Here is an 18,267-nt window from a genome sequence, read left to right on the forward strand (position 1 = left end):
AGGCTGAGATCTGAGGATCACGGTTCAAAGCCAGCCCGGGCAGGAAAGTCTGTGAGACTTTTATCTCCAATAAACCACTAGAAAACCAGAAGTGGTGCTGTGGCTCAAGTGGTAGAGCATTCGCCTTGAGCTGAAGAGCGCAGGGACAGCGCCCAAGCCCAGAGTTCAAGCCCCATGAATGACAAAAAAAAAAAGAAAAGAAAAGAAAAGCAGGCCTGGAGGCATAGATCAAGGGACATTATGCGCCAGCTGAGCATAAAGCCTTAAATTCAAACACTAGTACTACAAAAAAAAAAATTTTTTTTCTTCATTTAAATCATGAATTCCATCCAGTGCTGGTGGCTCACGCCTGTCATCCTAGCTACTCAGGAGGCTGAGATCTGAGGATCATGGTTCAAAAATCTAGCCCAGGCAGAAAAGTCCATGAGATTCTTTTTTTTTTTTTTTTTGGGTCCAGTAGTGGGGCCTGAACTCTGGGCCTGGGCGCTGTCCCTCAGCTCTTCAGCTCAAGGCTAGCGCTCTACCACTTGAGCCACAGAGCCACTTCCGGCTTTTTTCTTTTTGCTTAAGTGGTGCTGAGAAATCGAACCCAGGGTCTCAGGCATGCAAGGCATGCAAGCGCTCTACCACTGAGCCACCTTCTCAGCCCCCATGAGATTCTTATCTGCAATTTACCACCAGAAAACTGGAAATAGTGCTCAAAGTGGTAGAGCTCTCCACTTGAGCAAAAATGTTCAGGGACAGTGCCCAGGCCCTGAGTTCAAGCCCCATGACCACAAAAAAAAAAATTCCATATCTGACAACAGAACTCCTTATTTGTAGATAGAAACACAAACAGCTCTATCACCACAGTTAGCAGATGCTAAGGAAAGAGCATTATCAGGTCTATTGAATTTAAAACTTAAAACACTGCCTTTTGTGGCTTTCTTCATTATAATCTAAGATTGGTAATAACAAGAGAACGTTTATTCCTTACTTCTTTCCCACTTTAGGACTACAGGTAGCACAGCCAGTGGTTTAAAGAACATGCTTACCCCTAAGATTATAGACTTAGCTGTAGGGATAAAAGAGTGGTCTTACCTGTTGCCTGTATAGTGAGAGGTTGCCTTCAATGGGCTCATTTCTCATCATTTTCTTTTCAATCAGCTGATTGATCTCTGTGTTTATTTCATTGATCTAAAATTGTATGAAAGTAAATAATATTAAAACTCTTATGATTACAAACATGAGGTGATATCTAGCCAAATCCAGCTGTGAATTTATATTCTTTGTTGTTGTTGTAGGTTGTGGGGCTTGAATCATCTGGGCCTGGGAACTATCCCTGAACTCTTTTTTTTTTTTTGTCGGTCGTGGGGCTTGAACTCTGGGCCTGGGCGCTGTCCCTCAGCTCTTCAGATCAAGGCGAGCGCTCTACCACTTGAGCTACAGCGCCACTTCCGGTTTTCTGGTGGTTTATTGGAGATAGGAGTCTCACGGTCTTTCCTGCCCGGGCTGGCTTTGAACCGTGATCCTCAGATCTCAGCCTCCTGAGTAGCTAGGATTACAGGCGTGAGCCACCAGCGCCCGGCTCCTGAACTCTTAATAAGGCAAGTGCTCTACCACTTGAGCCACAGCACCACTTCGGTTTTTCTAGTGGTTAATTGGAGATAAGAGTCTCATGGACTTTCCTGCCCTGGCTGGCTTTGAACCATGACCTTCAGATCTCAGCCTCCTGAGTAGCTAGGATTACAGGCGTGAGCCACGGGCACCCAGCTTGTTATGATTATTTTCAGAAACAATTTACATTTCATGATATATTGAAACAATTTATATACATGGATTTAATCACCCATGTCTAAATTATCCTAAAGTCTTTTATATGAAATATATGTGTACACATTATTATGAAAAAGATGCTGTCTGAAAACCTGAAGTTAAGCCTAACATGGTGGTCTGTAGACCTCTATAATTCCAGCTACTCAGGATATGGAGTCAAAATGATCCTGAGCTCAAGGCTAGTCAGACATAGTTAGTAAGACCCCATTCCAGAAATAAATGATACCAACAAAGTCAGATGCTGGTGGCTTAGCTATTTAGGAAGCTGAGATCTGAGAATTGTGACTTGAAGACAGCCCAGGCAAAAAAAAGTGTGAGACTCTTATCTCCAATTAACTACTGAAAAAGCTGGAAGTGGAGCTGTGGCTCAAGTGTTAGAGCACAAGCCATAAGCAAAAACGCTCAAGGAACAGTGCAAAGGCCCTGAGTTTAAGCCCCAAAACACTCTCTCACTCTGTCTCTCTGTCTCATCTTCCCCCTCTCCCCCCCCTCTCTCTCTCACACACACACACACACACACCAATCTGATTTTTTTTTGGGGGGGGGGTCGGTCGTGGGGCCTGAACTCTGGGCCTGGGTGCTGTCCCTCAGCTCTTCAGCTCAAGGCTAGCGCTCTACCACTTGAGCCACAGCACCACTTCCAGCTTTTTTCTTTTTGCTTATGTGGTGCTGAGGAATCGAACCCAGGGTCTCACGCATGCAAGGCAAGCGCTCTACCACTGAGCCACCTTCCCAGCCCCTGATTGTTTTATTTCTAGGGAACAAAAATATTACATGATACCATGTCTCAATGAGCATTACAATGAAGTTTAATAATTCCAAAGGTGATATATTTAATTAAAATATTAATTTTACTATAGAATTGTTATAAAAATTATGCCTAGAAGTGAATAACATTGAAAATATTTTAAAATTTACTCTCTGAATTATTATATTTTGAAGACATAAACTTTTATATATTCAAGTAAACTAGTTTTCTGAGTTGACTAGGCTTTTATGACACTGTATGTATAAAGTAGCATCATTGTATTCTGTAATTTCTCGTAAGGACAACTCATCAAAGAGTTGTTACCTCTCGGCACAGGCTAACTTTAAAGTAAAGAGTGGGACATTATGGAAAGCAGATAACGTAACTTTTACAAAACTGAGGATGAGGTAAATTTGGGAGCTATAAAAAGATGATTAATGATTGTCACTTACTTTAGATTCAAGTTCAAGAAGATCAGAATGGCCCATCGCTGGCTCTGAAACCACTTTTTGTAAAAAATGCAGTTCTTTTTTCTTGTTCTCTAATTCTTTAGGAAATTTTTCAGTTACCATATATGAATTAAATTTTATCTCCTCCTCTAGCCTCTTCATTAAACCTTTAAAAAAAAAACCACGAAGTGAATATTTAGCCCAGCTGAGTAGGTGTTTTGATATTCTGCACAGTGTTGGAAATATAAGACCTATAAAGGGCATATCTGTCAAGGCGTTAATACAATACCCACTATAGAAACTGGCCATTAGGCAGGCGCTGGTGGGTCAAGGCACCTAGCTACTAAGGAGGCTAAGATCTAAGGATCACGGTTCAAAGCAAGCCTGGAAAGGAAACTCCATGAGACTCTAATCTCCAATTAACTACCAGAAAACCAGAAGTGGTGCTGTGGCTCAAAGTGGCAGAGTACTTACTTTGAGTGCAAAAGCTCAGGGACAGCACTCTGGCCCTAGTTCAACCCCATGACCCACCAAAAAAAAAAAAAAAAGAAAAGAAAAAAGAAAAAAAATTGGCTTCTGAAGTCTCTAGATGTTAATTAGAATGATTATTAAGCAGAACTTACATAAAAGAATAAATAATTACAGAAAAAGTAGTATGATTTTTCCTTTTTTTTTTTTTTTGCCTGTCCTGGGGTTTAAACTCAGGTCTCTGTCCCTGAGCCTGACTGTGCTCAAGGCTAGCACTCTACCACTTGAGTCACAGTGCCTCTTCAGGATTTTTCAGAGTAGTTTATTTTAGATAAGAGTCTAAGCCGGGGAGCTGGGAAGGTGGCTCAGTGGTAGAGCACTTGCCTTGCATGCCTGAGGCCCTGGGTTCGATTCTCAACACCACATAAGCAAAAAGAAAAAAGCCGGAAGTGGTGCTGTGGCTCAAGTGGTAGAGCGCTAGCCTTGAGCTGAAGAGCTGAGGGACAGCACCCAGACCCAGAGTTCAGGCCTCACAACTGGACCCAAAAAGAAAAAAAAAAAAAAAAGAGTCTAAGCTGGGCCAGTGGCTCATGCCTGTAAACCTAGCTACTCAGGAGGCTGAGATCTGAGGATGACAGTTCAAAAACCAACCCCGGGCAGGAAAAGTCTGTGAGACTCTTATCTCCAATAAACCACACAGAAAACTGGAAGTGGTGCTATGGCTCAAGTGATAGAGCGTTCCCCTTGAGCTGAAGAGCTGAGGGACAGTGCCCAGGCCCAGAGTTCAAGCCCCATGACCAACCAAAAAAAAAAAAGTCTAATGGATATTCCAGTGGCCTGTTGATTTTTTCAATTTTACAACCTACTTCTTTAAAATCCCTTGATATTTAAAAGAAATACTTGGGGGGACGGAGGGAGGCTAAGAAGGGATGTGAAGGGTAAACAAAGGAGGAGGCTGCAATGCTTGATAAGAAATATACTCATGGGGCTGGGAAGGTGGCTCAGTGGTAGAGTGCTTGCCTTGCATGCTCGAGGCCCTGGGTTCGATTCCTCAGCACCACATAAGCAAAAAGAAAAAAAAAGCCGGAAGTAGCGCTGTGGCTCAAGTGGTAGAGCGCTAGCCTTGAGCTGAAGAGCTGAGGGACAGCGCCCAGGCCCAGAGTTCAGGCCGCACAACTGGACCCAAAAAAAAAAAAAAAGAAAAGAAATATACTCATTATCTTGCCCATGTAATTGTAACCCCTCTGTACAGTATGTTCACAAAAAAAAAAAAAATAAAATATAAAAAAAAAAACAAAAAAAATTAAAAAATAAAAGAAACACTTGGGGCTGGGAAGGTGGCTCAGTGGTAGAGTGCTTGCCTTGCATGCATGAGGCCCTGGGTTCAATTCCTCAGCACCACATAAACAGAAAAAGCCGGAAGTGCCACTGTGGCTTAAGTGGTAGAGCGCTAGTCTTGAGCTGAAGAGCTGAGGGACAGCACCCAGGCCCAGAGGTCAACCCCCACAACCACAAAAAAAGAAAAGAAAAGAAGAAACACTTGGAAAATCTGATTTATTACTGTATTCTATATTACCTTCTAAGTATTTAAGAAATCAATGAACCAAATGACAACACAAATGAAATCTACCCCAGATGTTCTCATTCTATAAATGGTCATTTATTCCTTTTCTTTTATAATACTTCTGGATAGAATTTGTAACTTAATCAGGTTCAAACCAATAAAGACATTACTAAAGATATACCAAGCTAAAATCTAGAGAAGTATCTACATTCATAAATGTTTTAAGTTTGGTAGCTTTTATTTTATAAAGTATTAGTTTAAAGTTAAATGAAAACTTAAATTACATTTAAAGTTTGAATAGCTTCCTGTTTTGAAAGATGAACCACCATACATAGATTTTTTTTCTATGAATAACGGTTTTGTTATGAATCCCCAGCCTATAAAGCTTTATAAAGTTTATTTCAGATCTTTCCATTCCACATTTACAAAGTCTAGCTTGACTTTAAAACAGTGCGTTTCCGGCTTAAGCATTCTATGCACTTAGGATTATATAAAAAGACTGGCCCAAAGCCTTAAAATTATTTTTAGTTCCGTTGTGTAAAAATGTACTAATGGCAAGTTCACAAGTTTTCCATTCATTCCTTCAATCTCCCCCTTTGCTTTCAAGACTGAAGAAAGGAAAACATGGACAAATGTTCAATGCACACTATGGTCAGGCAGTGCTTCCTTCGTGCTTTCCTGGCTTCTTTGGCTATGCAGTAACTGGTTTATCTCTAGCTTCTTTGGGGGAGGAAGTACTAGGGTTTGAAGTCAGGGTCTTATGCTTGCTAAGCACAAGTTCTACCACTTGACACACTCCACCAGCCCCATAAAATCCACCCACTTAAACGTACACTTCAATGTTTTGCAGCATATTCACAGCTTTCAAACATTAGCACAATCCATTTTGGAGCACTATTATCAACCTCAAAAGAAATCTCCAAACTCCTTAGCATCACTTTTTTTTTTTTTTTTGCCAGTCCTGGGGCTAGAACTCAGGGCCTGAAACTGTCCCTGAGCTTCTTTCTTGCTCAAGGCTAGCACTCTACCACTTGCATCACAAAGCCACTCTTGGCTTTTTCTGTGTATGTGGTACTGAGGAATGGAGCCCCAGGGCTTCATGCATGCTAGGCAAGCACTCTACAACTAAGCCACATTCCTAGCCCCTTAGTATTACTTTCAATCTACCCTACTGTCACCCATGCAGCCATCCTCCAGGCCCTAGACAAACCACTAAGTTGATTTGATTTCTTCATTTATGGATCTTCTATTTGGGACGTTTCATACAAACGGGATCACAGACAATAATTAGTATAGGCACAATCACAGACAATAATTAACCCCCATTGACTGCCTGATTTAAGTCAATACTCTCTAATCACTTCTACTTACTTTCGGGCTTTGCATCTGCGGCAGCATGGCGCATACTTTTCAGCTGGTTTTGTACTCTTTGCAATCTCTGCACTGCGTGAAATAGCTTTAAAATACAAATTGATTATTTGCTTAGTCTATTAAAAGTTACACTCACATAGGCAAGCAATGGAAAATACAACTTTTATTATATAAAAGGAACTGATGATAAAAAAAAAACAAAAATATCACATTAAAACAAAAATGTAACTAGCTGAATATCTTTTCAAGTAAAATCTCTTTAAAAGCTTTAGAATTTGTATTTAGTTATTTGAATTCAGTGATTTAAAAATACATATTTGTTAAATAAAAAATACATCAGGCTTTTCTTCTGCAATAAGATTTTCTTTTTTTTTGTCGGTCATGGGGCTTGAACTCTGGGCCTGGGCACTGTCCCTAAACTCTTCAACTCAAGGCAAAGCACTCTACCACTTGAGCCACAGTGCTACTTCCGGTTTTCTGGTGATTAATTGGAGATAAGAATCTCATGGACTTTCCTGCCCAGGCTGGCTTTAAACCGAGATCCTCAGATCTCAGCCTCCTAAGAAACTAGGATTATAGATGTGAGCCACAGATGCCCAGCTTGTTATATGGTTTTCTTCATCCTAAGCAATGTTAACATTCTCATCAAGTCTCAGAATCAGAAAGCAGGGTACATAATCATTGAGGGCTCAAGAAAAGCACCAAGCTGGTTTTGACTTGATGCAAGTCAAGCTCCAGTGGAGCTCTACCAATTTCAACTAGACATTTAGATACAGAACTGATTTGAGAGGTATTTTCAAATCTATATCTATTCAGATTTTGAAACACATTTTAATAAAGTAATAATTTGGCGTCAAATAATATTTTCCTTTAGCATGAAATTTAAAAGCACAGAATGTAAGTAATTTTGAGTCTTTTCATGATGCACTTATTTGGTACCATAGTAAAATAGAAAGGGTACTATGATCAGTGAAACAAGGAGAATGTTCTTACAGCTTCAGAAACCTAATGATGCCCTTTAGAGATTGTCAGTTTCATTAGCAATTGATTTGATGGCTTTCCATTTCAATGAATTTTAGTAATGTGAGAACAACATGGGTCAAGCAGAATCCAAAAGACAGTGTAGAGACACAACAGCATAGAATCCAAAAGGACATACTGTTGTTGCTACTGGTGCCACAGAATGCTTTCCTCTTCCCCCAGCCCCATCTTTCTTTCTTTTTTTTTTTTGCCAGTCCTGGGGATTAAACTCAGGGCCTGGGCACTGTCACTGAGGTTATTTGCTCAAGGCTAGCACTCCACCACTTGTGACACAGCGCCACTTCTGCCTTTTTCTGTTTATGTGGTACTGAGGAATCGAACCCAGGGCTTCAGCCATGCTAGGCAAGCACTCTACCACTAATAGACATTCCCAACCCAACAAAAACTTTTTTTAAAGAAATTTTTGTTTGTCTGTTTGTTTGCCTATCCTAGGGCTTGAACTCAGGGCCTGGGTACTGTCCCTGAGCCTCTTTGTGCTCAAGGATAGTGCTCTCCCAATTAAGCCACAATGCCACGTCCAGCCACAGAATGCTCTTAGTTAAGAGTATTCCATCATGCTACCAAAGGGAAGTATGAAATTTTACATTTCAGGCAGGTACCAGTGGCTCATACCTGTAATCCTAGTTTACTCAGGAGACTGAGACATGAGGATTGTGGTTCCAAGCCAGCCTGGGCAGAAAAGTCCCAGTGAGACTCTTATTTCCAATTAACCATTCAGGTCTGGGAGGGTGGCTCAGTGGTAGAGTGCTTGCCTTGCAATACTTGAGGCCCTGGGTTCGATTCCCCAGCACCACATAAGAAAAAAGAAAAAAGCCGGAAGTGGCACTGTGGCTCAAGTGGTAGAGCGCTAGCCTTGAGCTGAAGAGCTGAGGGACAGCACCCAGGCCCAGAGTTCAGGCCCCACAACTGGACCCAAAAAAAAACCAAAAAAAAAAAAACAATTAACCATTCATAAACTGGAAGTGGAGATATAGCTCAAAGTGGTACAGTGCTAGACTTGAGCAAAAGAGTGCTGGGACAGTGTCCAGGCAAGCCCCACTACTGAAAAAAAAAAAAAAAAATTCTACATTTCTAATTTGTTTTCTCTTCACATGTGAATTACCAAAAGGAGATACTCCTTTCACCTTGAAAATATAAACCCCATATGTATACCTGATTCTTTTGTTCCTGTTTCTGTTGTGCAAGAAATTCTTCTCTCTCTTTCTCAACTCGAAGTTGCCTTGCTATTTTAAGCATCTGCTGATGATTCTGAACTGTCTCCACCTACAGTAAAGGAATAAGTAGTATATGTTACTGTCAGATTTGAGGAAAAAAATTAATGTGTCATGTGACTCAGACATCCACTTATTTCCTTTTGGTAAACAGTACTTCCTTTGAGATGACAGCAAAGGTCTAGACTCCAGGTTCTTAAAGGTTTTGTGTTACTGGCTAGGGAGAGTCACTTTCCTTCCTTCAGCCCATCCTCTGACATATACCCAAGCCTGGCTTAATCTTAAATTGCATTCCTAATTCTTTGTAGTCCTTGGGATTTAAGGCCAAAGTCTACAGAACTAATTCTTTTTTTTTTTTTTGGGTCCAGTCGTGGGGCCTGAACCCTGGGCCTGGGTGCTGTCCCTCAGCTCTTCAGCTCAAGGCTAGCGCTCTACCACTTGAGCCACAGCGCCACTTCCGGCTTTTTTCTCTTTTTTCTCTTGCATGCCTCAGGCATGCAAGGCAAGCACTCTACCACTGAGCCACCTTCCCAGCCCTACAGAACTAATTCTTGACTTACCCTTTTCTTCAAACGTTCAACCCTCTTAATAAGCTGATCTTTTTCTTCCTCCATTGCATTAATATCCTAAAAAAGTGGCAAAGAAGAGATTAAAAGCACTCTTGGTTTGTAGCATTCTGATAAGGTTTTTATATGATTATGCATCTATCATTTTTTTGCATCTATCATTTTTATCATGCATAACCTGAGCAGTAAGGAACAAAGATCTTCCTTGGATAAAGGACATTTTCATTCCCTCTACCCGCCCCCCCCCCAAGATTCTTTATGCAGGGTAATTTTTTTGGCAGTTTGGTGTTCATCTAGAAAGGCAACTAAAGCAGGTTATAACACAGCAAAGTAAAGCTGCCAACCAGCACATTTGTGTTCTGATTCCAAATATGGGAACAGGATTTTTCAAAAATCTTCTATAGTGGGAAGTATGCAGGTCTAAATACATGAACAACAGCTGCTGACACTCCATCTGCTCTGTTAAGTGCCAAACTATGTACTCTGCCAATTTTCCATCAAGATTATTTCTAAGGCTATGATATTCTCAAGACATAAATTTGTGTGTGGTTTGTTAATTAACCAATTCCTTCTCCCTAAAGAAAGACATTAAAAAGCCGGGCGCTGGTGGCTCACGCCTGTAATCCTAGCTACTCAGGAGGCTGAGATCTGAGGATCGTGGTTCAAAGCCAGCCCGGGCAGGAGAGACCGTGAGACTCCTATCTCCAATAAACCACCAGAAAACCGGAAGTGGCGCTGTAGCTCAAGTGGTAGAGCGCTCGCCTTGAGCTGAAGAGCTGAGGGACAGCGCCCAGGCCCAGAGTTCAAGTCCCACGACCGACAAAAAAAAAAAAAAAAAAAAAGAAAGACATTAAAAATAAGTTACCTTCCTCTAACCAGCTTCATGAATTTTTGTAATGAAGAAAAAAAGTTCTTTCTAATGCTAATACAAGAATACTACAAGTCAGTATTGGTAGAATCACAGAAATGTGTACTCTTACTACTGTAGCATTGTATCAAAGAATAACATTAGAAGAAGTGGGGCTGTGGGCTGGGAAGCTGGCTCAATGGTAGAGTGCTTGCCTTGCATGAGGCTCTGGGTTTGATTCCTCAGCACCACATAAGCAAAAAAAAAAGCTGGAAGTGGCGCTGTGGCTCAAGTGGTAGAGCACTAGCCTTGAGCTGAAGAGCTGAGGGACAGCGCCCAGGCCCAGAGTTCAGGCCCCATGACCAACCAAAAAAAAAAAAAGAAGTGGGGCTGTGGCTCAAAGTGGTACAGTACTAGGCTTGAGCAAAAGAGCTCAGGGACAGCAGCACCCAGACCCTGAGTTCAAGCCCCATGTCTGACCAAAAATAAATAAATAAATAATAATATTAGAAGTGCTAAAGCATTGGGGCTGGGGAGGTGGCTCAGTGGTAGAGTGCTTGCTTCACATGCATGAGGCCCTGGGTTCAATGTCTCAGCACCACACATAAACAGAAAAAGCCAAAGTGGCACTATAGCTCAAGTGGTAGAATGCTAGCTAAAGAGCTGAGGGACACGGCCTAGGCCCAGAATTCAAGCTTCACTACCAACAAAAAAAAAGGAAAAGAAGAAGGAGGAGGAGGAAGAGGAAGAAAAGGAGGGGGGGAGGATGGGAAGGGATAGGAAGGGGAAACAAAAGAGGAGCCTACAATGCTTGACAAGAAATGTACTTGTTATCTTGCCCATGTAATTATAACCCCTCTGTACAGTATTTTTACAATAAAATAAAGAAGAAGAAGAAGAAGAAGAAGAAGAAGAAGAAGAAGAAGAAGAAGAAGAAGAAGAAGAAGAAGAAGAAGAAGAAGAAGAAGAAGAAGAAGAAGAAGAAGAAGAGGAGGAGGAGGAGGAGGAGGAGGAGGAGGAGGAAGAAGAGGAGGAGGAAGAAGAAGAAGAGGAAGAAGAAGTGCTAAAGCATGCTTTCCTTCTAGTTCAGTAATTCCATATTTGGGGATTTATTCTAATAAAATATGCGTAAGTCACACACTTCTATAAGCATTCTCACTGGTGTCAATTATATTTTAAAATTTGAAACATTCTAAATGAGGATTGTTAAATAAACTACAGTAAAGTACAATGGAAGTCATTAAAAATTATGCAATAGAATGTTTAATGATATGAGAAAGTCATGATATGACATTTGAAAAAAGCAAATTATAACATTTATATACAGTATAATTCCAAGGAAAGGGTTTAAATATATTTAGTGAAATAAGAAAAGTGGTTATCTCTAGAGCACAGGATACATACATATGTATATACAGATATACATATGTATATAAAATATACATATATTCACATATAATGTATCCTGACCAAACTCACTCCTTCTTCCCCTCCCCTCGCTCTCCCACTTCTTCCACCACATTCATTCACCCTCTCCATTTTTTCCCACCTCGATAATTCTTCCCTCAACAGTCCGTTTTACTTTGTTGTCATTTATAAGTGTGTGTTTCTGTATTAATTGGAACATGAGTTTCACAACATTGTCTCAGACATACTTACAGTACATTTTAATCAGAATAACCATCTCTATTGGGAAAAAAACATTTAATGTTCCCAATATAATGATAAAAATGGAATTGTTAACTATGGAATTCTAAAAATAAAATTCATGTGAGTTTGAATAGCAAGGGTACTTAAGTGTCTGATAAAAATGTAAAAAATATTTCCTGGTGAACATTTGAGTAATGTTCATTAAAAGTCTTACAAATTTTAACATAATTTAATAAGCAATTCTGGGCTTGGCACTGATGGCTCATGCCCATAATACTAACTATTTAGGAGACAAAGATTGGGAGGATAGAGAATTGAGGTCAGCCTGAACAAGTTCACATAACCCCAACTCAACCAATAAAAAGATGAATGAATATTATACCTAATTATATAAATAGGATGACTATTTCTAGGCCAGCTCAGGTAGAGTAAGATCCTATCTCAAAAACAATCACAGTAGCCGAGCGCCGGTGGCTCACACCTGTAATCATAGCTACTCAGGAGGCTGAGATCTGAGGATCACAGCTCAAAGCCAGCCCGGGCAGGAAAGTCCATGAAACCACCAGAAAACTGGAAATGGCACTGTAGCTCAAGTGGTAAAGCACTAGCTTTGAGCTGAAGAGCTGAGGGACAGCCCTCAAGCCCAGAGTTCAAGCCCCATGACCGACCAAAAAAAAAAAAAAAATCACAGTAGCCAGGCATATGGCTCACACCTATAAGCCTAAGAAGACGGAGATCTAAAGAAATTGCTTTGAAGCCAGTCTAGGCAGACAAAACTAAGATTCTCTTATTTTCAATTAATCAGCAAAAAGCTGGAACTAGAAGTGTGGCTCAAGTGGCAGACCATCAGCTATGAGCAAAAAAGCTGATGGGCTGGGAAGGTGGCTCATTGGTAGAGTGCTTGTCTTGCATGCCTGAGGCCCTGGGTTCGATTCCTCAGCACCACATAAGCAAAAAGAAAAAAGCCAGAAGTGGCACTGTGGCTCAAGTGGTAGAGTGCTAGCCTTGAGCTGAAGAGCTGAGGGACAGTGCCCAGGCCCAGAGTTCAGGCCCCACGACTGGACCCAAAAAAAAAAAATGCTGAGCAAGAGCTCAAGGATCTAATTCAAGCTCCAGTACCAGCACAAAAAACAAACAAAACCTAGCAAAAGCAACTGAAGGGGGCTAGGAAGGTGGCTCAGTGGTAGAGTGCCTGCTTTGCATGAATGAGGCCCTGGGTTCAATTCCACATAAGCAGAAAAAGCTGGAAGTCACACTGGCTCAAGTGGTAGAGTGCTAGCCTTGAGCTGAAGAGCTGAGGGACAGTGCCCAGGCCCAGAGTTCAGGCCGACAAAAAAACCAAAAGCAACTAGAGATATGGCTGCCTAACAAGCATGATTCTGTGAGTTCAAACTCCAGTACCACCAAAAATTGAAATGAAAAAATAAGTAATTCCATTTCTAATTTTTTTTTTTGCTAAGGAAATAACCACATATATGTGTAAAATATTTGAATGAAGATAATCACAGAATTATCTAAGATAGCAAGAAATAAAAACAAGGCTAAAGTTTAAATTATTAAACTAATTAAGAAATACAATTTGTTCATTAAAATCATTTTGTAGGAAAGCAATAATTAAACATATTCACAATGTAATTATTTTAAAAGATAAAAATATAGTGATAAAGCCGGGCGCTGGTGGCTCACGCCTGTAATCCTAGCTACTGAGGAGGCTGAGATCTGAGGATCGAGGTTCAAAGCCAGCCCAGGCAGGAGAGACTGTGAGACTCCTATCTCCAATAAACCACCAGAAAACCGGAAGTGGCGCTGTAGCTCAAGTGGTAGAGTGCTAGCCTTGAGCTGAAGAGCTGAGGGACAGTGCCCAGGCCCAGAGTTCAAGCCCCACGACCGACAAAAAAAAAAAAAAAAATAGTGATACCAAATACACACAATAAAATTATTTTTATTGTTCCTTCTGTATTTTATCTTATATATGAGACACATTCATTAGATAAAGATTCTAAAATTTAATCTTATTAAATCCCTGCTAGTAGTTCATATAAAACCTAGAACTTAGCCAGGCACCGGTGGCTCATGCCTGTAATCCTAGCTACTCAGGAGGCTGAGATCTGAGGATAGTGGTTCAAAGCCAACCTAGGCAGGAAAGTTCGTGAGACTCTTATCTCCAATAAATCCCCCACCCCCCTTAAAAAAACCGGAAGTAGTGCTGTGGCTCAAGCAGTAGAGCGCTCGCCTTGAGCTGAAGAGCACAAGGACAGCACCCAAGCCCAGAGTTCAAGCCCCACAACCGACAAAAAACAAAAACAAAAAACCTAGAACTCCCAAAATTTCTCTGGTCTCATTAATTTCCTCAAATAAAGAACAGAAGTTCTACCAGAAACCAGTGGCTCATACCTGTAATCCTATCTACCTAGAGTCTAAGAGCTAAAGCCTGAAGTTCAAAGTCAGCCCAGGCAGAAATGTCCATGAGATTCTTATCTCCAAATTAACTATCAGAAAATCAGAAATGACATTGTGGCTCAAAGGGGCAGAGTACTAGCCTTGAGCAAAAGAGCTTGGGGATAGTACCACAGGCCCTGAGTTCAAGCCCCACAACTGACCAAAAAAAACAAGCAATAGAGATTATACAAACAAAAGTTGCTATTTGCTATTTATATGCTAAATCCAGTATTATTCAAATCCAAACAAGTATTTTAATAATTTTCTCATCTTTACCCTTCTTATTTCTGCTGTAGAAAATCCAGATGTCTTGAGTTGCTCACATTCTTTATGCAAAGTTTTAAAAGCTTCCATCAACTCTTCATACTAAAAGAGTAAGTTATAAAACTAATGATTAGGTCAAATATGGTTTTCTTAATCAGATTATCTATTAACTTGTAGTTATCATTTAAATCACTGTAAGAACAGTATTGAAAACATTCCCAAACATTTATATACCACACAAAAAAGTAGTCTGGCTGGGCTCTGATAGCTCATGTCTGTAATCCTAGCTACATAGGAGGCAGAGAGCTGAGGATCACAGTTCAAAGCCAATTCAAGAAGACCAACCTGCGAGATTCATCTCCAATTAATAAAAAGTGAAATTAGCAAAAAGCTCAAACAATAGAGGGCCAGTTGTGAATGGAAAAAGCTGAGCAAGAGCACAAGGTCCTAAGTTCAAGCCCCTGAAACACAAACACAAACATTTATATACACACATATACACATAGTTTTGCCACTAAATACACCTCCAGCTTTATCTCTGGTTTGCTTTCCTACTTCATACTCTATACTCTTAGTTATGCTATTCTTTAAGTCCCTCAAACATCTCACTTTCTCACCTCCAGCTTACATATCCTATTTCCTAGGAATCCCTCATGTCTAGCCTAGGCAACTCTGATCATCTAAGGGTCTCAGAGAGGCCTTCTTTGGCCTTGTGAAGTTATTTCTGACTATTTGTCTGTCTCTCTCATCAGTGGTATTCAGGAAGATTCACATTCACTGTTCACACTTTGGTACTCCTGAGACCTGCCATAGTGAACAAATCATATAAGTGATCAATAAAAAATAGTCAAATAAATAAAAATACATCTTTTTCGTGTATATATGCTGGTCCTGGGGCCTGAACTCAGAGCCTAGACACTGTCCCTGAACTTTTTTTGGGGGTCCGGTCGTGGGGCTTGAACTCTGGGCCTGGGCACTGTCCCTCAGCTCTTCAGCTCAAGGCTAGCACTCTATCACTTGAGCCACAGCGCCACTTCTGGCTTTTTTCTTTTTGCTTATGTGGTGCTGAGGAATCGAACCGAGAGCCTCATGCATGCAAGGCAAGCGCTCTACCACTGAGCCACCTTCCCAGCCCTTGTCCCTGAACTTTTGTGCTCAAGGTTAGCACTCTACCACTTTGAGCCACAGCCTAACTTCTGGCTTTTGGTGGTTAAATGAAGTTAAGAATCTCACTGGCTTCCTTTCTAGACTGGCTTCAAACATGATCCTCAGATCTCAGCCTTCTGAGTAGCTAGGATTACAGCACCTGGCCTAACAGTGGAAGAAGACTGGTCACTAGTGCCTCACGCCTGTAATCCTAGCTACTCAGGAGGCTGAGATCTAAGGATCACGGTTCAAAGCCAGCCCGGGCAGGAAAGTCTGTGAGACCCTTATCTCCAGTTAACCACCAGAAAACCAGAAATGGTGCTGTTGCTTAAGTGGTAGAATGGTCGCCTGAGCTGAAGAGCTGAGGGACAGCGTCCAGGCAGAGTTCAAGCCCCACAACTGACGGAGGAGGAGGAGGAGGAGGAGGAGAAGGAGGAGGAGGAGGAGCAGGAGGAGGACAACCCTGGAAGAGCAAGATCAACCAGAATCTTTAATTGTCAATACCTTTAAGACCTGAAAGCCAGACCCAATGTTACTCCAAACTCTGGTAAAAAGACTTGTACTGAGACTTCAAGCTCATCAGACCTATCTCTACCCACTTTGAGATTTCAAGTCTGCGTGGCTTCTTAGCCTGCTTTCTTACAAAAGATCTACAAGTTGCAGCTGGCCCAGGGTAGTGCTGATTTGTATCATTTATCCCAGTACAATTGTTTTTATTTTTCTTATTTTTTTTAATTTTTATTTATTTATTTATTTTTGACTCCGGTCATGGGGCCTGAACTCTGGGCCTGGGCGCTGTCCCTCAGCTCTTCAGCTCAAGGCTAGCGCTCTACCACTTGAGCCACAGCGCCACTTCTGGCTTTTTTCTTTTTGCTTATGTGGTGCTGAGGAATCGAACCCAGGGCGCTCTACCACTGAGCCACCTTCTCAGCCCCTGGTACAATTGTTAAGCCAGCCTGTTTCTCTCTAATTTGGATGACAAAAACTGCATAGTGACCACACTGATCAGCAGTCTCAAGCTCAGGATTCTACCCACAACTATTAAATAAAATCTTCATTTCTTTCATTTCCAATCCACCTACTCCATTCGCTAGCCTTTGTGTACACAAGTCATTGTTTAAGATGTGATCATGGCTGACCACTAAGTAGTATTGTTTTACTTTCTGGTGCTGCCTATTTCTGTAGAAAAAGACATTAAAGGCTGGGAAGGTGGCACAGTGGTAGAGTGCTTGCCTTGCATGCATGAGGCCTTGGGTTCAATTCCTCAGCATCACATAAGCAGAAAAAGCTGGAAATGGCACTGTGGCTCAAGTGGTAGAGCACTAGCCTTGAGCTAAAAAGCTGAGGGACAGCACCCAGGCCCAGAGTTCAGGCCCCACAACCGACCAAAAAAAAAAAAAAAAGCTATTAAAGAGATGAAAGCATATATGAATAATATGCACACCTTTGAAATCCATTACAAACATTTTTAAAATATCTTTTATGTTTATATTGTATACCTGTTTGTTCGTGTCAGCCACTGTTTCATCCTGAAGAAACTCACTTGGCACCTCAAGTTTTATTAGAAACCGAGCTAAATATGCTCTTTTCTTCAGTTCATTAGTCCTCTGAAGAAGCCAGTGGAGTACTGGGTAAATAACAGGTTTACTTCCAATCACCAAGCCCTGACGAAAAGTACTCCTAAAAAAGAAAGGCACATCCATCCCAATGCTTATTATTACAGCTAGAAATGATTTCTAACATTTGACAGCTGCCTATAACTAGGTTTAAAAGATAAACCCAAGGCTTTTTCTTTTCTTTTCTTTTTTTTTGTGGTGGTGGTGGTGGTACACTGGGGATTGAACTCAGGAGCTGTGCAGGTTCTCTTATCACTTGAGCCACATCTCCAGCCCCTTTTAGGAATGGGTTATTTTGAGATAGGGTCTTACTATATGCCTGGATCAGCCTGGGCTGTCATCCTCCTACTTATGCTTCCCAACTTGCTGGGGATGATCAGTGAGTCACTGCCCCTAGCCTCCATGCTTCCCCACAGCTGAGATTAACAGGTGTGTGGCTTTTCATCCAGCCCTTGGTTGAGATGGAATCTCAAGACTTTCTTTTTACCCAGGCTATCCTTGAACCTCAATTTCTGGAAATTCATCTTCCAAGCAGCTAGGATTACAGACTTGAGCCACTGCACCTGGCTAAACTCAAGTTTATTCTAAAGTCGGTCCTATATTAATTTAATTGTTTTTAATTTGGCTCTCAATATATCACTAGAGTATCCAGTGAAGTTGTGTTAACTGGCATAGCCATTATACTTCACTTCATTGATGGTATTTAAGTTGTTTTAAACTTAGATGAAAGGCAAATGATAAAATGGTGCTTAGCCAACTTTTCTGGTTATGGGAAAAGACTGACCCACTCAGGCCTTCTGCATGATAAAATAGTATTTGAAGAATTAAGTCTATTGAAATTCATCAATGTCTTCAGACCATCCAGTTAGGGTGGCTAGATATTGATTGTAGTATATGAACATTTGGGTATTAAAAAATGGTTTAGGAAAGCAGTGAGCAGATCCTTACATGTCTGTAGCATTTCCTGGAGGTTTGTACTTAAGGATACCAAGAAGGCTCAACATCCGTTTTGCTGTCTGCTCTGGCATCTCCTCTCTGATATCAACAACTTGCTAATAAATAAATTGAGAAA

The 18,267-nt window shown here is 41.0% G+C and overlaps 1 protein-coding gene across 3 annotated transcripts in view; it reads right to left on the reverse strand.

Moving 5' to 3' along the window:
• Positions 1 to 18,267, reverse strand: part of LOC138840929 (intraflagellar transport protein 81 homolog) — a 154,808-nt gene that overhangs the window by 73,836 nt on the left and 62,705 nt on the right. For all 3 annotated transcript variants that reach the window (XM_070041363.1, XM_070041365.1, XM_070041364.1), the window contains exons 4-11: positions 18,144 to 18,247; positions 17,079 to 17,259; positions 14,446 to 14,535; positions 9,228 to 9,293; positions 8,609 to 8,719; positions 6,416 to 6,500; positions 3,016 to 3,179; positions 1,081 to 1,176 (exon numbers count right to left, since the gene is read on the reverse strand). In XM_070041363.1, coding sequence (XP_069897464.1) covers positions 1,081 to 1,176; positions 3,016 to 3,179; positions 6,416 to 6,500; positions 8,609 to 8,719; positions 9,228 to 9,293; positions 14,446 to 14,535; positions 17,079 to 17,259; positions 18,144 to 18,247 — 897 coding nt within the window. The remainder of the gene's footprint in view (positions 1 to 1,080; positions 1,177 to 3,015; positions 3,180 to 6,415; positions 6,501 to 8,608; positions 8,720 to 9,227; positions 9,294 to 14,445; positions 14,536 to 17,078; positions 17,260 to 18,143; positions 18,248 to 18,267) is intronic.

Source organism: Dipodomys merriami, unplaced genomic scaffold (genome assembly GCF_024711535.1).
Source record: "Dipodomys merriami isolate MVZ:Mamm:240054 unplaced genomic scaffold, mDipMer1.0.p SCAF_307, whole genome shotgun sequence".
In the NCBI taxonomy this organism is placed as follows: Eukaryota; Metazoa; Chordata; class Mammalia; order Rodentia; family Heteromyidae; genus Dipodomys; species Dipodomys merriami.